The sequence below is a fragment of the Apodemus sylvaticus genome, chromosome X (assembly GCF_947179515.1).
Source record: "Apodemus sylvaticus chromosome X, mApoSyl1.1, whole genome shotgun sequence".
In the NCBI taxonomy this organism is placed as follows: Eukaryota; Metazoa; Chordata; class Mammalia; order Rodentia; family Muridae; genus Apodemus; species Apodemus sylvaticus.
This window is the reverse complement of record NC_067495.1, coordinates 45,061,369-45,084,830: the sequence shown is the minus strand read 5'-3', so window position 1 is coordinate 45,084,830 and position 23,462 is coordinate 45,061,369. Positions and strand designations below refer to the sequence as shown.

Genomic DNA, 23,462 nt, shown 5'->3' with positions numbered 1-23,462 from the left:
AGCTCCAGATCCCCTTTCCCCCTTTTCCTCCCTGATGTTTTCTTCTTAATGTTTTAGCAAGTTGCCAGGTTGACTCTGGGGGATATGTTTTTTTTTTTTTTTTTTTTTTTTTTTTTTTTTTTTTTTTTTTTTTTTTTACTATGTGGCTGCTGCTAGGACTTCTTCGTAAAAATAACTAACAAACTAAATAAAGCAGTTGTTTTGTATGCCTACATTTTAAAAGTGAACACAGTTTAGTTTATATCAAGCAACATTTGCTCAGCAGTCATACTAACGACAATAAGACCTTCAACTTCTTTTTATAGTACTGAGAAAGAAAAAGTGGTAAAATGATCATATAAATGTCAAAATACCATGTTATTTAGTTTCAAAGATAGTAAACTCAAATGGAAACATACAGGATTGTTACATAACATTGAGTTGACAGGTTTGTTTAATTTGTCAATTCCCCACTCAAATTACTCTTATTTTCTTTTGTCTAGTGTAAATGTTAATTGGCAAGGAAACACCAAATAAATCAGTAAGAGAAACAGTTTGGTTTCTTTGTTTCGTTTTGTTTGGTTTTTGTCTTCTCTCTCTCTCTCTCTCTCTCTCTCTCTCTCTCTCTCTCTCTCTCTCTCTCTCTGTGTGTGTGTGTGTGTGTGTGTTTGTGTGTGTGTGTGTGTGTGTGTGTGTGTATGAAATAGTCTGTTCTTTAAAAGATAATTGGCTTGTAGTTTCTTGCATGCAATCCTAACTAGCTTCTGTACATCATAAGACCTACAGAGTTATACTACCATCAGCACCACCACCAAGAAAAACTAATTTATCAATGAAAACTGTTATAGTCAAAAGAAAGAGTTTGGATTTTAATTCATATTTTAACACTAAAACACAGTGATACCAAGTTGCAGAACATTCCAGAAATTTTATTCCTTCTCCTACTCCTTTCTTTCATATTTGTTAACTGCTTCAGGATTACTTCTTCTTGTAAACTCTTCAAAAATAATGCCTATATTCAGGGATTCTTACATTCTCTTATATTTTATATATCAACAAAGTATACCTCTGCACTTACTATGCTTTTATATGGTTATCTCCAGTCAAGTTACTCACTAGAAACAAAAACTTCATTAATATATAGTTACAGCTAGAATTTTCCTTAAAATCTGGAAGGATAAATCTGAGAAGAAAAAGACATGATGTTCCTCAACTTGCTAATGAAGGCTCTAAAATGGTATGTGAATACTCATTTGTACAGAGCCATATTTGGGAGTCATATCTCATGGTAGGAACTTGACATTGGCCAAGGACAATCCCTGGCTTCAGACAGGAATCTGACTTTAGGACTATAGGGAAGTAGGTTTCAGCAGGAAATTTTGTCCTAGGGTGGAGAAGCCCAGTGAAGGTTAAGCTCATTGTTCCTCTAGGTCTAGGAATTTCTGAATTAAGCAGGTGACCCACCCAGCTGCTGGAGCAGTCAAGACAAGGACCTCCAAGAGAAGCTAGACAACTTCCACCGGAACTCAACCTGGAGTCTGGGGGGAAGAGTTTGTCCAAACTTTTAAAAGGTCTGACCGACATTAAAGTTTTGGCCTCGATCAGTAAAATACTGTCCTGGCCCTTCTTTCTTTTTGCCCTTTCCCCATCTATCCCTCAGCTTCTGTTCCAGCAACCCAGTTCGTCATAGCTGCAGGCAGCTATGGAATACAACAGATTGGTGCCCAGATGCGAGGCTGGATACAAGAAGGCTTCCTGAGGTGACCCTGTCTTGGCGAAGCTTCGCAGAAAATGGAAAAAGATGCTATCCTGCATGGGGAGCAACTAGAGGTGCTAGAGGATACGGACTAAGTGAGGAAGTGTTAGCCCAGAGCTGAAATCCTTGCTTAGGGGGCAGACAGTGGAAAATGGGGTAGGAACTTTTTAGGCATTTGTCCACAGCTTTTAACAGCTGATTCAGGTGAAAAAGAAAAGGGTTTTAAAATAGGCATATATCCTCAGCCTCCAAGAGCTGCTTTAAGAGGAAAATGGATGCAATTGCTTAACAAGCACGCTTCTCTTTCTGTGTATCTTTTCTGTGTTGTTAGTCCCAGTGCACTGGCCGATTGTCAATGTGTATGTTTATGTCCTCTCCGTGTTTTTGTGTGAATGACCGCTTGTTTGTTTCATGTTAAATAAGAAAAAATGGTGATTTCATCTGCTGGTGGCCTATCTTAATCTAGCTGCAGTTTATACAGAGGGGACTGATTTAAAGCCGCACAGCAGCTCACTCACCCAAGAGGCAAACATGGCTCAGGGAAAAGACACTTTTAAAAGCTCAGAATCCTCAAATTTTGGGAAAACTTTGGTTTAACTTATGAAATTTGTGTAATCGCTTTATTTTTGTTTCTAATTGGTCTTAACTGTATAAAGTTTTACATATCTTGACTATAGAGTTACAAATTAATTGGTTATGATTTAAAAGGTATAATGTTATTAAGAAAAGGTTAGTTTAAAACAGGTGATTCAGTGTTGGAGCCCTCTTAACTAGCTACATGTGGCCTAACGCAACTCACACTTTGTTCTTGTTTATAATTGGTCTTAAAGGTATATTTTGCATGTCTTGACTATAGAGTATTGGCTTATAAGTCATTGGACATGATTTAAATGATATAATGTTATTAACAAAAAGTTAGATTAAAACTGGTAGTTTAGGGTAGTAGCCATTTTAAACAACACGTGGCATGATGCAACCCAGAAAATACAGGCCTTTAAGATGCTTCTAAATTGGCATTGTATTTTGTGTGAATCATGGCCTGGAGATTGAACTTATAAGAAATAAGATTTAAAATAATGTCTCTTTAATAAGTTACACTGTCAAACACTTGAACATAAGAACTGGCAGACAAACCTTGTGTTGTAAAAATAATGTGTTTGCCATTAATTTTCAAGAAAATAGATTGTTTAAAATTGGGATTTGCTTCCAGAGATTTAATATTGCAAGAAAAAAATTAAGTTACAATAAAAATTGCCAGTGTGTCATTGGCTGCAGTTTGCAGTCTAAAGACTCATGATTCTTAACATATCTTGTAATTAACATAATTTTGAAAGTGATACAGCTGTGGCCATTATAGGCCTATTGCCACTTTTCTACAAGTTTATTGGCTACAATGGTAGAAGCAAAATTTGACCCTCCAAGATTAAAAAGGAGATCTCAGTGGAAATGTATTTAATATCAAGCAGGTTCCTTTGACTACTATGAAAAAGCGAGTAGAATTTTTCCTGGAACCCTGAAATTACAGGTTCCTTTTGTTATTTAATCCTCAAAATGTCCTTGCAGGATAGGTAGGTTTGGGTCTGGTCTTAGATAAAAGGCTCAGATTAGAAGATATTTACATTTGAGGGATTTCATACAATGTCCTTGCCAAGGAATCAAGGTGGGTCCTTGGGTAGATTAAAAAAAATTACATTTGAGTTAATGCAAAGCTTAGAGTTGCCTCAGTGAAAACTTGTGAGGAAGCTTGTGAGAAACTGTTTTTGCCTTGTAGGCCTCACCTAGGGAGTGTTTGGCAAAAAAACAAAACAAACCTCCCCCCCCAAAAAAAAACAAACAAAACAACAACAACAACAAAAACACAACATTCTTGACTTATCCAGGTGTGGTTCAAAATGCAGTTCAAATCTATGAAAGGTCAATAAGGCTAGAAAGGCATTAAAATTTGGCCTGTCTACTCCATACAAAATTATTATAGATTTAAAGGGTTGTTTTTTTGCTTTACATTCTGATAATTATAAAAGCATTTTTTTCTAACTTTAAAGAAAGAATAAAGCAATTTCATTAGAAGGTTTTTGCCTCAAGGAATGGCTAATTGCCTTACCTCATGTGAGAAAAAATGTTATGTCTCTATTTCAATACAAGAAGCTAGGATCTTAAATTTTTCAGTGTATAATGTTCATGGAATGTTTGTTACAGGCCTTTGCTCCTAACTATGAACTTTTAAAATTTTTAGGTAAATGATTTTTAAAGATTGTTAGGATATATTTATTGGCTTTATCTTATATTAACCTCATCTTAAGCTTGCCCTGGGAGGACCTAAACCTCTGTTTTCAAGGTAGAAAACGTTTGTTCCTTTTTTCAAGCAGCAATCAAATTATGAATGGTTGATATATTACATGGCAAGCATTTTTAGGCAAAATTAATAATTGTTATCCAAAAGATAATTTGTTACTATCAGATCACATGTTCCATTAAGTTTTTCCCTGCTTCAGCACAAATACTATAGCAGCTATTTTTGAGATGTTAAAAATCAAGCTTTTAATAACAGTAAATATATATATATATAGCTCATGGTTTACAATTGCTTAAAATTGTTCCATTTTTAATACTGCTAATTCTTAATTTTTACAGTTTATGCAAATGTAATACAAATTTAAAAAGATATTTTCTTTAAATGACCTCTGAATATCTAAGAGCTAATTCAAAGCCTGGAGACACAGCCATGGGTGCTGGGAGCCGAACTTTTGTATTTTATGGTTGTAAGCCTGGAGAGATGCCTCAGCCCTTAAAGGATAGGCCCTCAATCATGGATTATGGGAGCTTAGATCCCAGAAACCACATGGTAGCTCACAACCACCTAGGATGATCTGATATCCTCTTCTGGTGTGTCTGAAGACAGCAAAATATACTTATATATAATTAATCTTTTAAAAGGTGCCTTGACAAGACTCTTCAAGGCAAGGCACATAAAATTTGTATCCCAGACAGGCTATATAGAAACAGTTGGTTATACAAGCATATTATTTATTTCATCAAAGGGGTAATGGCTTAAAAATAATTTTGTATTTTTGTGTACATCAATTTATAAAGATTTGTTCTTGATGTCCTCAATTTCTACCTCTACCACATAATGGTGTTAATTCTAAAGGACTTAATTAATTACTACAGATAAATGATACTCATATTTCTAATTTAGAAGATTAAAAATATGTGCATGTGTCTAACGATTCATTTTTAGGCTTTCTAGTTGCAACTGCTCTAGCAAAAAGCACCTGGGAATGCTATGTTTATTTTCTATAATTACGTAGTTATTGCCTATGCTATGGTATATGCTTGGTGTTCCAACTTGGATTGGAGCAAACAATGGAACTGGCCATTTTATGAATAAAGGTTATTAATTTGAGATGTCTTTGACAATTTGATTGTTGTCCTCAGATGAGGTAATATAAAAAAATTTAAAAAAATAAAACAGTATCTTAAAAGAGGAAAAGAGGGGAAATTGTGTCCCCCTGCATATCATTTAAATTATGCTTGCATATTTTTAAGAAAATTTTAAAATTTGGATGCCAAGGAACTCCTTGCTGAGTGTATATGACATCCTGTAATTAGGCATATTGATGTCTATGTGAGATGAAGGAATTCACTTATTGACATAGGCCATGATCCTGATTTAATATTGAGGAAGAAGGCATGTCCCTTATGTTTTTTCCACAGAAAGTTGCAGAAGCATGCTAGCTACCAGAGTGATTGGTGTGGCATACTGAAGATATGCTGTGTGCTCGCTGAATGCCCAGACAGTGGTAACATAACAGCTATATTGGGTATATGTTCTTGACTTACTTTAATTGTCAAATGTCCCAGATTAGATAAATTGTCTTGCTTCAAGCTTTTAGACTTTGTGGGACAGAACATGGAGACTGTTACACTAGCTTAGAAAAAAATAATCTAAAAAGGAGTTATAATGACTCTTTTCTTTCCTTTAATGTGACCAGCTGACTCAACCATAGACTGGTCTAGAAATAAATCCAATACTGGAGATTCCATTTATGAAGATGGCTAACAATCTTCAGCCAGCTATGTTAATTTAAAATATAGTCTCCACTTTTCCTGAGAAGTAACAGCTTATCTCTTGTTACACAAAGGCTACCTCTTCCACCCCAGAGGCCAGGCTTTGTGTCCTTTAAGTTGCTAATTTGCAACTGAATTGGATACTTCAGTGACAAGTTAATCCTGTCCCACCTTTAACTCTTGACCTTGTTTGTTAAGCAGACTGGCTGTCTCCACCCAGGTTCACTTGGATGGAAGGATTGTGTGTCTGTTAAAGACACTTGCAGACCCCCTGGCTTCAAAACTTACACAAGTGGATCTCTGAAGAGGGAGCCACATAGAACTCAGATCTATGTGTGTTTGTTTATGAACAAACAAGGGTACCAGTGAGACGTGTGAGGCAAAGCACCGCATGGGGAGGTGAATTTCTGCTTCTGAGTCCCCAGGAAGTACACCTAATTGCATAGGGGTTAACGTTGAGAGGCTGTCCTTAAAATAATAAGGGAGCCTATTACCCCTCCTCTGAAAAAGACGTTATACAATATTTAAGAGGAGTTACGGTCAATGCTTCCCCTTCTGGTTAAGGCCCACCTTCTTATGAAGGATATTTATCCACTTGTTTTCTACCTCCTCATTTTCAAATTAATAAAAAGAGAGGAAATGTACAGAGCCATATTTGGGAGTCATATCTCATGGTAGGAACTTGACATTGGCCAAGGACAATCCCTGGCTTCAGGCAGGAATCTGACTTCAGGGATAGTCCTTCAGGCAGGGACTATAGGGAAGTAGGTTACGGCAGGAATTTTTATCCTAGAGTGCAGAAGCTCAGTGAAAGTTAAGCTCATTGTTCCTCCAGGTCCAGGAATTCCTGAATTAAGCAGGTGAGCCACCCAGCTGCCAGAGAAGTCGAGGCAAGGACCTCCAGGAGAAGCTAGATGACTTCGACCAGAACTCAACCTGGAGTCTGGGGGGAAAGGTTTGTCCAAACTGTTAAAAGGTCTGACCGACATTAAAATTTCAGCCTCGATCAGTGAAACATTGTCCTGGCCCTTCTTTCTTTTCACCCCTTCCCCATCTATCCCTCAGCTTCTGTTCCAGCAACCCAGTTCATAATAGCTGCAGGCAGCTATGGAATATAACACTCATTAATCTTGGTCATCTTTATATATGTTTTTCACAAAGGTAAACATGGGACTAGGCACTAATTTGGTTCTCAGTCACTGACTGTTAGTTCTATACTATTCTAAACTGTGGGCAATCTTAGCTAAATATTTTAATTTGGTTTTGTGGTATAGTACGAATATAAGAAAACAGTAATTTTTACTTAATAATTCATAAAGTCAGATGAAGTGATGTATATGAAAGACCTCTAAGAATAAGTTATTATTAAGTATATTGTCATTAAAATTTTACTACATTCATGTTCATAAAAGAACATTAAAAATAGAACATGCAATGTGTAATATCATTAAAACTATCTCCTAAGAGGCTTGGGAGATGACTGAACAGTAAAGAAGAGCTGTTGCTCATACAGAGGACCAGAGTTTGTTTTTCAGAATCCCAGGAACCATGGCAGATGGTACTTTCTGTAACTGCAGCTTCAGGGGATTTCACAGCCTCTTCTTACCTCTACAGGTATATTCATACACACACACACACACACACACACACAAACACACACACAAAACCAAATAAATAAATAAATAAATAAATAAATAAATAAATAAGATAAATTTCAAACCAAAAAAAAAAAATCTATTTGTAACATCAACGATTTTAATTAGGCAAGAGAATAATTCCATCACTTATGTAGCTTTTGATAGAACAGAAATCATCAATATTTGAGGAATGTTGAATTTAAGGTGTTCTTGAGGCTTAGATGAAAAAAAAAATTCTCCATTTCAAACTAGACAAGCAATTCTAATTCAGATATATTCATTTGGGCTGACAATTATGTTTGGACCCAAAAGAAAGATATGACATCAGCAAGAGTGATTCTTATCTGCCTACTCCATGAATTCTTTCATTGCAGCTTGAATGCTCATTGAAGGTTTGCATAGTTATATGGATACATTTGTGTCACTATAAAGAAGGAAATGGATTAGTTAGACCTTCCATGATGTCTTCTAAAAAAGCTAGAGGTTGCTTCATTTTGTCTTCTTTCTATATCTAGTAAACTGTAAACCACTCATGCTACCATGGGAATGGTGCATTATAACATTAAGACCACACTAATACTTGAGTTAGCTGATTGATGAAATTTCTGTTTAAATACCTTAAGGTAATGATACCAGTACTGATCTTCCTATGAGTATATTTCTTTTACATGGACATGGATACATTTTTCTGGATATGCATAAAAATATAGAAAAATGCACAGAGTCTTTAAGTCAAAAACAGGATATAAAGGGCAGGGGAAAAGAGGAAGTAGCATTAAAAGACAAATTAATTATTTGATAATTCTAAAATTATAAATTAATTATATGAGAGAAGCAAAAGAATAAAATAAGGTGAGGTAAAAAGGTGGTCATTGAATTGTGAACCACATCGAGTATACTAAGAAATGTTTAGCTAATTGCTTCCCAGAGAAAATGTCATTTCAAGGATTAAACAGCAGTGACCAAGAGAGGAAAGAATAGAGAGAAAATGATGGGGAGAACAGTAAAGAGAATTTGAAATTTAAATAATACTGAATACGAAGACAAGTAATTCACATAGCAATAGTGATTAAACAATGGACTGAGACATTTGTCAAATATGGTTGCTCAGAACCTCAATTATATGAACAAAAATCTCAAGGTGAGTATCATGAGGGAAGTGTATGGATTCTGGGTGTGGATTAAAATAAAAGCTTAAGAAGTCAGTGAGAATTTGTTCTAGGAAATTCTTGCATGCTTGATATCTGAGATTGGCTTAAAATCTAGAATTCACAAATAATTCAAGCTATTGTACAAAATGTTATCAGAGAGCCAGATCAATACATCAGCCAATGAAGTGAGCACTTGTATTTCTAAAGCTGAATCATGCAGAAATGCATATTATAAGACCTTATTGCTGAAAGCACCAAAGGCCTTGGTTGTGAGATATAGAGAAATTATATTGGAACTGACTTTACTGTGCCAGATGATATACAAGTTTCTGAGGAAAAAGGACACCAAGTCTTATCCTTCAGTGAACCCTTGCATCTCTAATGCCAATTTAAATGATGGGGTATGCCAACTGGTATAGTGGTGCCTTGACTACCATGGGAATGGTGCATTATAACTGTAGTTAAGGAAACTATATGAAGGAATTCATATCAAGTACTCTAAACCTGATTAAAACACAGAGCAAAGGAAAACAAAATACAAACAAAATCCCCACAGTTGATGAGGGATTAGGTGCTGGGGCACACTTAGTACTTTTGTTTAGCTAAATTTTAATGACACACAGCTACTTTCTAAATATGTATGGTTATTCCCATATAAAAATGATATTCCATTAGAAAGAGACAGCTGTGAAATGTGTCTTGGGTATTAGGAATGCATTTCATATACAGTTAGAAAACCCAAACACAATTGTAGATGCCCATAAGTGTTTGCTGACCAGAGCTGGATATAGCTGTCACCTGGGAGGCTCTGCTAGTACATGACAAATACAGAGGGGGGACACTCTCAGCCAGCCATTGAACTGAGCACAGGGTCCCCAATGGGGGAGTTAGAGAAAGGATCCAAAGAACTGAAGGGGTTTGCAGAGCTGTAGGAGGAACAACAATATGAGCCACCCATTGCTCCCAGAGCTCCCAGGGACAAAACCATTAACCAGAAAGTACACATGGAGTTACCTATGGATCCAGATGCATAGGCAGCATAGAGTGGCCTTATTAGACATCAAATTGAGGAGAGGCCCTTGGTCCTGGAAAGGCTCAATGCAGCAGTGTAGGGGAATACCAGGACAGGGAAACGGGAAAGGGTTAATTGGGGAACAAGGGAAGGGGAAATGGCTTATGAGATTTTTCGGGGGGGACTAGGAAAGGGGACATTTGAAATGTAAATAAATAATATATCTAATCAAAAAAGAAATTAATCAGAAAAAAAGAAAGACAGCTGGAATTGGCAGGGGTGAGGCTAGGGGAGGGGAGGGGATTTGGGGTTGGTGTTGAAACCTAGTGCAGTGTGAATTTCTTGGAGTCTATCCTAGCAAGGACTCCTGGTAATGGAGGATACAGAGGCTGAACTGGCCATCTTCTGTAGCCAGGTGCGGTTTCCCCTGGTGGAACTGGGTTGCATTTTGTTGAGTTGTTGGCCAAGAGGGGTCTTATGGAGAGCCCCTAAACAACTCATGCTAATACTTGGACATAAGGATCTCCTCTGTAAGCTGACCATGGAACTCCATTGGAAAGGACAACTTCCATTTAGCTCATTATTCATAAAAAGTTCTAGCTGATGTGACTTACATTCTACTCTCTTTAGTGCAAAGGTCCTCTTCAGGCTACATAAAGAGAAAACTGTACACCAACTTAGCAACAGAACCTTCCACCTACCATCTTTTCTGACTGCAAGATATGCTGGAGTAATGGTGGCCAAGCAATATCTGATTTAATTGAGGCCCACGCCATGAGAGGGAAACAATGCCTTACACATTTGGATTACCAGGACCCAAAGACTAGATGGCCCACATACCTACAGTAGAACCAAATATGTCTGACAAAAAAATCAATGGAATGATTTCTAGTGATACTCTGGTATACTATATATTGGTTCCTTGTCCAACAGTCATCAGAGTAGCTTCCTCTGGCAACAGATGGGAGTGGGTGCAGAGACCCACAGTGAGACATTATGCAGAAAAGTCTAAATTGAAGTCTCCGTTGTGTCTCTTTCCTCAGAGAATGGTGAACCCAACAGAAGATGTGGAAGAACGACTGTAGGAGTCAGAGATGGAGGACACTAGGAGAACACAGCCAACTAAATCTAATGTGCAGAGTAAACAAGGGCTCACAGAGAGTGAACCAGCAAACATAGGACCTGCATGGATCTACACCGGGTTCTTTGCATATATGTTATGGCTGTTAGCTTGATTTTCTTCTGAAATAATTAATTCTGGAAGGAGGTGTATCTCTGATTTGTTTACTCATTTTTGGTAGTTTTTCCCCTCCTATTATATGGTCCTGATCAGCTATGATATGAGGACTTTTGTTTTTCTACTTGTATCTTGCTTTGGCATGTCTGGCTGTCATCTATTGGAGACCTACTACTTCCTAAAGAGGAAAGGAAAGGGAATGGATCTAGCAGGGAGCAGGAAGGTGGAGGGTGCTAGAAGTAGAGGGAGGGGAAACTCTGGTAAGGATTTATTGGATGAGACAAAATGTATTTTTACTTGAAATAATTAAAATATTAAGAATACTATTCACAAACTTCACTAAGGAACCTTTTCCTTGCAATCAATGATGGTAATCCAGAGATGTATGAGTGCTGAGAAAATGGGACAGTTGAGTATTCAGCTAGGGGATATCCAATTGGGGCTGTGTGCTCCACATTTTTTTAGTTTATGCATTTCGACCAGTTGGTGGGTTTCTATGCTCATCATCATATACGCAAAAGGAATCATCTATCAGAAAAGTTGAGAGATTGAAGGCAGGTTAATCCAATGTCCATTTAGCAGAATCATAGTGGTAGGTTCTTCATGGGACCTTATGAACTATCTAATCATAGTTTCATGGCCTGATAATGATGCACATGAATTTTGTCTTGTGGAACAGGCCTCAAATCTACTCAAACCATGGTTAGTACTACCCATAGCATCCATGCCAACATTATATTCATGGCAGTATCTTTCCAGGTGATTTGGAATTGTAGTGCAGTGCTAGAGTTTGATAAGACTATTGATTACTGCAATGCAGTGTGCATCCTACCTTTCAGCATAACAAATCTACCCAAGTACAGATGAAGCTTCTAACTCAGTACCAGCTTGATTTCTCCATCTTTTTAAAAGATTGAGTTATCTCTCTAGCTCCTCACCATCCTTTAAATTTTATTTATGATTTTTTAAACATTTTTTTAACAATGCCTTAAGTTTAAACATTGTATGATTTATTTGAAAACTTATTTTTGATACAGCCAATTAATGTTAGAATATTCTTCTTAGGACTGCCTTCATCTCATAGCACAGATATGTGTAAGTAGTATTTTAATTTACATGCAGTATTAGGACTTTCTTATCAAATTTGTTTATGTTGACTGAACATATGACTGCAGGGGAGGAATTTGTACATATTACACATTTTTCTTATTTCTTTCAACTTGCAAATGGTTTTCAATCAAGTATAATCAGGTGATGATCAGCAATTTTTTTCTAGATTAAGGGTATACTGCCTGAACATTTTATGCATTTTGCTTTTAGTATTTAGAATTGTAAGATAATTTCAGATTTCTGTAATATCTATATCCCCATACCAAATCTTAAACAATTAATTAATATAGCCATTTTAACAAGTCTACCAAAGAAATTCACTCAGTTTTCATGTAAAGCAGGACTTTTCTCTATGAAATCCCATCACATCAGTTTATATAATATTAATTAACTATCCAAATTAGAAAATAGAAAATGTTGACATAAACGTACACTAACACGTGGCAAGTAATTTTATCTAATGGAAAAATCCAATGTATATAGTCACGGAATTGTTAGTAAAAATCATTTAAAAATATCTATAGAACTTTTCTATTTAATTTAAATCAGAGTGATAAGGTATTTAAATAAAGAATGAAGCATTTAGCATAATTTAATGAGTAAATATAATGGAAATTATTTAAGTTACACTGTCAGTCCAGTTTGTACAATGGAATATTTGGTCTATGTGGTGTGTTGTGCTCTAGCCTGCCAACTTGCAAAAAAATAAAATAAAGTATGGCCTAAAAGAATTAACTATGAGGCTAATTTTTCAAAGTCTTTTGATGAAGAATTATGACTGTCCTTGAAAGCTTTTCAAGAGTCATCAGAGAACAGATGGGAAGAGACCAGCTTTTCCAAGGACACCTGTGGATAATAATATCCCCAAGATCTAACTGAGCACTCCAAAAATAACTCTGCATAATATGGATTTAATCTAAAAAATCAGCTGCCTATAGGCTAGATGAGGATAAAGTGACAATTTTAGGGTTTTCAGTTATTTCATCCAGAGTGTATTGGTGAGGCTATAGTAAGAATGATATAAATAAATATACAAGTTCTTTGACTAACAGTTCCAAATTTTGCTATAAGCAAAGGATAGTACATCTACCTGTCTCATAAATATATTATGTTTTAGAGAGCACCTAAAAGATTAACTGAATTCATTTTACAGTTTAAAAGTTAGAAAGAAAAAATCCAATTGCAGCATTTTGTTCTGCAGATCTATTCTAACACAAGTAACAATGTCTAGTGTAAAATGTTAACTGTTCAGCTTAATTTGAATATGAATGCATATTCTCACTATTAGAGTTAAGGAAATACTTACTGGATGCATAAATGTATCAAACTTTTACCTGTATATTATGAATTATATAGTTAGGAACAATATTTATTCTATCCTGCCCTCAATATGTATGATCTGTGAATAAAATGAGTATAATAAAAGAACTGAAAGAACTGTAGAGGAAATATACTGTCTTGTACAAGGAAAGAGGTTACAGTTATAGAACAATTAGTTGTGTCTTGAGGGGATGTGTAGGATTTTTCAGAAAACATACTTAATAAAGGGAAAGAAATTGCAAGCAAAGCAAATGGACTTGGAAATGCTGAAGGAAAGAACACTGTATGATTTGGTGATTCAGACATATGCTGAGTTAGTGAAAGTGTTGGTCAATATGACTGAAAAGCTGAGTCCATGTTCACCTCCCCCATTAGTAAATGGAGGCAAGGAGAAAGGCAGAAGGCTGCAACTGTGGTTTGCACTACTCTCAAAAACAGAGTCAGTGCAAATCTGGATCTAGCTTAAGGACTGTGGATTTGGATCTGCATCTAGGTTTAAACAGTTGTTTAGGTGTAAAATCATGGTCATGGAGTTTTCCAGTTTGTTTCTGAAAGGATCCTTTACAAAATTTAAAATAGAACACAACTTGGCACACAGTTATTGCAAGGGTTATAAGAGCTACAGCACCACATCCTTGAAGTCTTTGTGTATTATTGCCACTCTTACTACATCTCTTTTCCCACTATCATTGAATCACACTATATGAGGTCTAGAAAGGTTAAAGAAAAATTGTTTATGTGGAAATAATTATTGAATATTAGTGGTCTGAAACAGATATGTTAAAATGAAGATGATGCTTGTTTACCAAAAGTAGTCATTCTCAAATGTTTATGTATACATGTATATCCTAAGAACCCCATCAAAAAGTAATTTGTTAGATTCTGCATTTTTGGCCACTTACAGATAATGTCTGGGTTGGACCAGACATAACTCTTTTGGCTAGCATGCCTGAAACATGATTTTAGTCAAATCTGATGATGACAGGAAAGAACAAAGGAAATAGAGCCTAGTGAGAAGATTTAATTAAGAAAAAAGCAAAGAAACAAACAGGAATTCTTATTTAAAAATAAAACTTGTCTCACTATTCAAATTTTAATTCAAATAAGGTTCATGGAAAAAACGTGAATTATAGCTGGGATCATATTGTGGCCATGTAGTTCGTAAACTCTGAAATCCATGATATAAGTAAGATTCCAGGTTTAAACTGATGATGAGAAACTGGAGAAGATCAAGTATTACAGTAAGTAGACTAAAGGTGGCAATTCTAAAGTAATTCTGAGGGTAGAATGTGAATTGTGAGTACTCTTTAACATTGCTTTCTATAAATTAGCTGTACTAGCTCTACACATTTAAAGGAATGTGTACACAGTGAAGAGTTTTGCAATCATGCTACAGATTTTGGCTGTTATTTTTAAGAAATGCAGCAGCTGTAAAGGTGCTAGGTTTATGCTGGATACTGAAAGCTATTTGAGTTAGGAGGGGTCTGTATTAAGAGCTAGTTAGAAACTCAAAAGAAAAGGTTATGTTACAGGGAATACATAGAAAAATATGAATTGCTGATGGAGATTTTCAAGGAGGGGTCCTACTCAGCTGACTTTACTGAATTAGATAAAGTTCATTTCTAATTAACAACATCCATTCACATCCAAGCAATGAACTAAGGTCTTTAAATAACATTTGATTCCCTTAAATACATTTAAGAATGATTCTCATTATCTTGTTTGCATTGCCAATTTTCTTGGGGGAAAGTAGCCTAGATTATATACCGGCAAAGTCTTCTTGTAGAGATATATAAAAAATAATAAACATTGATCAAACTGTCAGTCTTCTACCATAGTGTCTATTGGTGTGCCTAGTTTAACTTTCCGGTTCTATGTACTCTGAAACAGATCATTGCAAAAGAAATATTTAAACATTGTTTGTCCTAAGAATGTTTCCCAGAAAAGAATCAATATTCTTTGGAGAAGGCTACTGCTCATAGGCTAGTTTTTATATATGCTTTACTCTAAAGAAAGTGAAGAGTACATGGAAGATTGTTAATTCCAAACAAAAGCTGGGATAATTCCAAAGACTGTTAAGGAGGAGGCTAGAATTAGCTTCCACTAATCAAGAATAGATATAATTCATTAGAAAATTGAATAAAATGATAAAAATGTCTGAGTACATGTTGGCATCATCAGAAACAGAAAAACATAAAGATTTATAGTAGCAAAACAATGTCATTGATAAACATAGTATTATGGGTGAAATTAGGAAAAATTATTTTATGCTTTTATATAACAGAAACTGAGGAAATTCAAAAAATGTTCAGATCCTACTACAAAAGCCTATATTCAACACAACTGGAAAATCTGGAGGAAATGGACAATTTCCTAGACAGATACCAAATTCCAAAATTAAATCAGGATCAAATAGATCATCTAAACAGTCCCATAACCCCTAAAGAAATAAAAGGGGTCATAGAAAGTCTTCCAACCAAATAAAGCATGGGACCAGATGGTTTTAGTGCAGAGTTCTATCAGACCTTCAAAGAAGAGTTAACAACAATGCTCTTCAAACTATTCCACAAAATAGAATCAGAAGGAACACTACCTAACTCATTCTATGAAGCTACAATTGCGCTGATAGCAAAACCACACAAAGATCCAACAAAGAAAGAGAACGTCAGGACAATTTCCATTATGAATATTGATGCAAAAATACTAAATAAAATTCTTGCCAACTGAATCCAGGAACACATCAAAACAATGATACACCATGATCAAGTAGGCTTTATTCCAGGGATGTAGGGATGGTTCAATATATGGAAATCCATCAATGCAATCAACTACATAAACAAACTCAAAGGAAAAAAAAAAACACATGGTCATTTCATTAGATGCTGAAAAGGCATTTGAAAAAATTCAACCTTTCATGCTAAAAGTCTTGAAAAGAGCAGGAATTCAAGGCCCATACCTAAACATAGTAAAAGCAATATACAGCAAACCGGTAGCAAACATCAAACTACATGGAGAGAAACATGAAGCAATCCCACTAAAATCAGGGACTAGTCAAGGCTGCCATCTCTCTCCATATCTTTTCAATATAGTACTTGAAGTTCTATCTAGAACAATGAGACACCATAAGGAGGTCAAAGGAATACAAATTGAAAAGGAAGAAGTCAAACTATCACAATTTGCAGCTGATATGATAGTCTACTTAAGTGACCCAAAAAACTCCACCAGAGAACTCCTACAACTGATAAACAACTTCAGCAATGTGGCTGGCTATAAAATCAACTCAAGCAAATCAGTTGCCTTCCTATACTCAAAGGATAAGTAGGCTGAGAAAGAAGTTAGGGAAATGACACCCTTCACAATAGCCACAAACAATATAAAGTATCTTGGTGTGACTCTAACCAAACAAATGAAATATCTGTATGGCAAATACTTCAGGCCTCTGAAGAAGGAAATCGAAGAAGACCTCAGAAAATGGAAAAATCTTCCATGCTCCTGGATTATGAGGATCAATATAGTTAAAATGGCCATCTTGCCAAAAGCAATATACAGATTCAACACAATACCCATCAAAATTCCAACTCAGTTCTTCACAGAGTTAGAAAGAGCAATTCTCAAATTCATTTGGAATAACAAGTAAAAACCAGGATAGCTATGAACTTCTGGGGGAATCAGTATCCCAGACCTCAAGCAATACTACAGAGTAACAGTGTTAAAAACTGCATGGTATTGGTACAGTGACAGGCAGGCAGATCAATGGAACAGGATTGAAGATCCAGAAATGAACCCACACACCTATGGCCACTTGATCTTCGACAAAGGAGTGGAAAACGTCCAGTGTAAAAAAAGATAGCCTTTTCAACAAATGGTGCTGATTCAACTGTAGGTCAGCAAGCAGAAGAATGCGAATTGATCCATTCTTATCTCCTTGTACTAAGCTCAACTCCAAGTGGATCAAGGACTTCCACCTAAAACCAGACATGCTGAAACTAACAGAAAAGAAACTGGGGAAGACCCTTGAGGACATCGGTACAGGGGAAAAGTTCCTGAACAGAACACCAATAGCTTGTGCTCTAAGATCAAGAATTGACAAATGGGACCTCATAAAATTACAAAGTTTCTGTAAGACAAAGGACACCATCAAAAGTCAAAACTGCAACCATCAAATTGGGAAAAATCTTCACCAACCCTACATCCAACAGAGAGCTAATATCCAATATATACATAGAACTCAAGAAGTTAGAACCCAGAGAACCAAATAATCCTATTGAAAAATGGGGTACAGAGCCAAAAATTTTTACCTGAATAAATGTGGATGGCTGAGAAGCACCTTAAGAAATGTTCAACATCCTTAGTCATCAGGGAAATGCAAATCAAGACAACCCTAAGATTTCACCACACACCAGTCAGAATGGCTAAGATTAAAAATTCAGGAGACAGCAGGTGTTGGCGAGGATGTGGAGAAAGCGGAACACTCCTCCACTGCTTGTGGGATTGCAAGATGGTACAACCACTCTGAAAATCAGTCTGGAGTTTGCTCAGAAAACTGGACATGACACTTCTGGAGGATCCTGCTATACCACTCCTGGGCATATACCCAGAGGATTCCCTGGTATACAATAAGGACACATGCTCCATTATGTTCATAGCAGCCTTATTTATAATAGCTAGAAGCTGGAAAGAACCCAGATGTACCTCAGTGGAGGAATGGATACAGAAAATGTGGTATATTTACACAATGGAATACTACTCAGCAATTAAAAGCAATGAATTCATGAAATTTTTAGGCAAATGGTTGGAACTGGAAAATATCATCCTAAGTGAGGTAACACAATCACAAAAGAACACACATGGAATACAGTCACTGATAAGTGGATATTAATTAGCCCAGAAGGTCTGAATTCTCAAGACACAATTAGCATATCAAATGATTTCCAAGAAGAAAGAATGAGAGGACCCTGGTCCTGGAAAGGCTTGATCCAGCATTGTAGGGGAGTAACAGGTCAGAGAAATGAGAGGGGTGTGCTTGGGGAATGGGTAGAGAGAAGAGGGCTTATGGGACATATGGGGACGGGGGAATCAGGAAAGGGGAAATTATTTTGGAATGTAAACAAAGAATATAGAAAATTAAAAAAAACCAAAACAACAAAAACAAAAAACAAAAAAACCGAAAGATTATACAAGTAAGTGATGGGCAGCAAGTCAAACCTAGAGTGATCTAATCCCAAAGCTTTCATTTAAAATGTTAACACTAGTCTCACATCTGGGCCAATAACTGCCTCTAAGACCCCTATGCTGATGTGATCTTCTCCTTAGCAACTTGTGCTATAGATGTGTTCCACCACACTGGCTAGCAACCAACTTACTTTATTATCTACATGACTTCAGAACATAGCCCTTTGACCATACCCCAGCTTTTCTAGGGGTGAGGCTCACTAATTAGTTCATGTTCTAACAGGACCAATTACAAACCCAAGATCTCTGGCTTGAGTCCTTTTGCTCTCTTCTCAATGTCTTGTAGCTGCATTTGTTTTTCTGCTTGGGAGGTGTGACAAGAAACTATAAGGGAAGTAACAAACCCTGTTTGTGTTGTCTGAGAAAGCTCAGGCACAGGGTACTTGGTAGCACCTGTGCTTTTCAATGTCTTGTCATCTAAAGCAGGAGAAGTGAGTTCCAGACCTGCCTGGGTTATGTGTAGCGATGAAGCAGGGCAGACAGCAGACATTGACACTTAAGGGAACGTGAGAAGGGAAAGGGGTCTTTCACCCCTGAGTCTGAAGCTACTGACAGTAGAGAATCAAGAATGACAACTCAATTAACATTTCCTAAGATCATTGCTGACAGGGAGACAAAATATGTTTTTAAATATATAGAGATGTTTTCAAGTAAAACATATAAACATCAGAGAACCATGCTTAAAGTCTAAATAAATGTATGTGGCCTTTCATTTTTCCCTAGCTGCAAACCTGCAATTTTCTAGGATTCTTGCCAGAAACTCCACTTAAAGTAAAAGTCTTCTCACCATTGTGAAACCCTGTGGCGCACGGTTTTATCTTACCACATTGTAATCTAATAAAAGGCAGCTCCAGAGATGCCCTATAATTTTATCAAAAAATATAGCAAGAAAATGTCTTAACAATCATTTGAAAACTGTTGAGAGCCACCAAAATGGTGCATGTGGCTCCTGCCAAGACACTTAAAGGGTGGCTCTCTTTTAGAAAACTCTTCCATACTTCTGGAGGATCCTGCTATACCACTCCTGGACCTATAGCCAGAGGATTCCCCAGCATGTAATAAGGATACATGTTCCACTATGTTCATAGCAGCCCTATTTGTAGTAGCCAGAAGCTGGAAAGAACCCAGGTATCCTTCAACGGAGGAATCCAAAAAATGTGGTATATCTACACAATGGAGTACTATTCAGCCATTAGAAACAATGAATTCATGAAATTCTTAGGCAAATGGATGGAGCTGGAGAACATCATACTAAGTGAGGTAACCCAGTCTCAAAAGATCAATCATGGTATGCACTCACTAATAAGTGGATATTAACCTAGAAAACTGGAATACCCAAAACATAATCCATACATCAAATGAGGTACAAGAAGAAAGGAGGAGTGGCCCCTGGTTCTGGAAAGACTCAGTGAAACAGTATTCAGCAAAACCAGAACGGGGAAGTGGGAAGTGGTGGATGTGAGAACAGGGGGAGGGAAGAGGACTTATGGGACTTTCTCTTGGGGAGTGGGGTCCAAAAAAGGGGAAACCATTTGAAATGTAAATAAAAAATATGTCGAATTAATATATATATATAAAGAATTAAAAAAAAAAAACTCTTCCACAAGCCCATGGAATGCCTTCTTTTTAAAACTGCCTTTCTCTTCTTAATAAAACTCTAACCCTGCTATATGCTGGCTCATTCTGAAATTCCTTTCCATTTGAAGAATCCAGATTTATCTGATTCGAGGTTCCTGGAAGGTTCAGGGAAACTCCTTAGCTGCTGCCTGTAGTGCTGGGTTCTGTATCCTTGTTCTACAGAGGCTGACAGGATCCTGTCACATCAGCCACCAAGACTCTGTGCTATGCTGCAAACCACTTTGCTATTTATTCTAGCCAGACTTTTATAAGACAAGGAAAAGAAAAGCCCTTTGGCCTAAATACCTATTTCTCAAGATGTTCTGATGCAGAGAGGCCTCTGTCTGTCAGTACAGTATTCATTTAGACACCTTACCTGTCCACTTCTAACTCTGTCCTGCAAGTCTCGAGGGGGCCAGTAATAATAATAAAAACAAGTTTCAAACAAAAAAAAAGAAAATTGAATAAAAGGATAAAAATGTCTGTGAGGACATATTGGCATCACCAGAGGCAGAAAAAGATAAAGATTTATAGTAGCAAAACAATGTCGTTGATAAACATAGTATTATGGTTGAAATTGGGAAACATTATTTTATGTCTTTATATAATAGTTGGTTAGGAGGGGATACAAAATGGAACCTAATCCCAATATATGACTCATTAGTAATTCTGAATCATCATTTCTGATAGTCATCACGTTAATCAAGTGATGATACAATTTCATAGGCATATTTGAAAATGTTATAAAGCAGGCAGTATTCTATGGGAAGTTCCTTTGCAAAGCATGTGAACGAACAAAACTTAGCTTATGTCCTTTTAAAACTTGCCTAGACCTTACTTGCTGTTTACAAGAAAGTCAGGAGATTTTACAAGTTAAATGTCACCCTGTTTAACAAACTTCATCAGGAAAAATAGAAAGGTTTTGTTCAAGCACTATATGGTCAGGTATTTATAAAAACAAGATACAAAATGTATTTAAAATAATCTTCCAAATCAATATAATCACCATTATAAGGATTTAATGATATATATTTTAATATTTCATACCATTATTATTAGCTTGTTCATTTTTTACAATCTTATTTTATACTACATTGAGCCCATCCTCAAGAGTGACATTATATAACTTTCTAACTGTTTTTGTATCAACACATTTGTTATTTAATTAAGGAAATACTTGTGTGATTAATACCAAGAATTCAATCAGAAGGGAAAAGGTATTAATTACAAAGAAAGTAATTTAATAATAAATTTGGGTTGTTTACTTTATCTCAATATAGTAAAATTTTAAATCAAAATTTAATGTTAAAATGTATTTAGATGATGTTATTTTTTAACTTTGGCAAATACATATGCATATGCATGTCAACTCATGGGTCTGTTTTATATACATTAAGAATTCTTCATTATTCCTGAGTAAGGCAACATCAATAAAGAATGTAAGGAGGTAGGAAATAATTTATATATATAAATACCAAGCATTCTTTTGAATACAATTTAAACGAAGATGTTCATCAATGAGGTATTCTAGCCCTAAATATTAAAATCCACATATCATGTAGATCACATGTAGGATGAAGTGACAACTATAGAAATGAGTTTTCACTGTTTAGTGCAATAGTCTCATTTGTAATAGTCTCACTTGGTAAATAAAGATCAAGTCCTTCTTTATAAAACAAGAGTCCATAACTGGAAGCTACTTCCAAATCTCATGTATACATTTTCTGTGCTTTCCAATTCCCATAGATACATTTGGCTTCAGGTGTATTCAATACAATCCAAAAGAATGGTTAATTGTACTTGAATACAGTAGCAACCATTTTCTATTTTGGGTTTTCTTCTTTCTTTAAATTTGAACATTTTTGACCTAAGTAGCTTTTTAAGATTATAGTAACAAATGTGGTTTAAATATAACTTAATAATACAATCATGTTTTTACAGTGAAAATCCTGAGCATTACTGTGGAAATCATGCCAAGTACCTATCTTTCCTACAAAACAGTCATTTAAGATTGTCTTTCCTAATCTTTTACTTTGGGGAGAGGATACCTGAGATTCAGCTGGATAAAGCTGGAATACACTGAAGAGCCACATTTGGGCAATATCTCATGATTTTTAGCATAAATCTAGAAGTAATAAACAAGGAAAAGGCACCAGAGAGCAACAAGTATGAATTACAGTACCTAAGAAAAAGGCAAAAATTATCATTGTTGCTATTAATATTTGATGTGCTTCTTAACAATAGCACCTTTCACCCATATTAAAATCTTTCATGAACAAAATCTATTTTAAAGGACAGTGCAGCTCTGCTAATTGTCTCTGTCACCCTACCTCTTTCTCCTCTCTGCCAGCTCTTTGCAGATATCGTGCCACCGCAGACTCAAGCTTCCTAATTTTTCTTGTAGAATATTAACATCTGTTTTTGAAGACTGTTGAATTATTTCTTCCCCAGTTGCATTCAGTGTTCTAACAACAGCTTGACGCTGCCCAATGCCATCCTGGAGTTCCTGTAAGCCAACAGAAAGACAAAACAAAATTGAAACCCAGACTCCTTTAATCTGAGAGAAAGTATACAGAACATGTCCTATGTACAGGTACACTGAAAATGACACAAATAGAAAATCTCACAGTAAAAGTTGCTCAGTGAACCTGACATGTACACATCCAATGAACACAAGACACAAAGACAACTTTGATGTTAGTAAAAAAGCACTCTCTCACTTCAGCTCAGGGAGTAGGTGTTGTTTTGTAAGCTTGTCAGCTAGAGGATGTTATCATGTCCTACAAATCAATTAGTTGGAAACCTTCTCAAGAGCAAATTCGATTTCTTGTCCCCACAAGGATGTTCTAGGTTTAATAGTCTATTAAGTGTTGTAAAATTTAAACATGAACCAAGTATTTGGATATTTTCATTGGTTGTCAATAAAAGGGTGAAAAAGAACACTCATACTTTAGCTATAGTATTTTTTAAAAACCCTCTAGAGCTTTTAAAATAAAAGTAATTATTATATTAAAGACATTTATTTCAAATTCTGTTTGCACTGATCTATTTTGCATTATAAAGCCACATAAAACTGAAAATTAATTGCATTCAGGGCAACCCATCAAGAAACCTCTAATGTACAGTAATAAATCTGAAAATAATCTATAGCTACCAGAACAGTTTTATGAGTCTTTGGTGGTGACAAGCTTACATATCTTCTACAATTTATCCTAAATGAAAATTTAAGAGTAAAGTATCAGAAGATTGTTTCATTAAAAAAAATAAATGATTACAACTAAGTATGCACAAAATGAGAATGACTTTTACCATTAAAAATACAAATGACATTCTTTCCCTGTAA

The 23,462-nt window shown here is 35.9% G+C and overlaps 1 protein-coding gene across 1 annotated transcript in view; it reads right to left on the bottom strand.

Annotated features, from left to right (window-relative positions):
* Window positions 1-23,462, bottom strand: part of Dmd (dystrophin) — a 1,772,476-nt gene that overhangs the window by 853,788 nt on the left and 895,226 nt on the right. Inside the window, exon 41 of the mRNA XM_052170230.1 lies at window positions 22,450-22,625. Within this exon, the coding sequence (XP_052026190.1) occupies window positions 22,450-22,625 (176 nt within the window). The remainder of the gene's footprint in view (window positions 1-22,449; window positions 22,626-23,462) is intronic.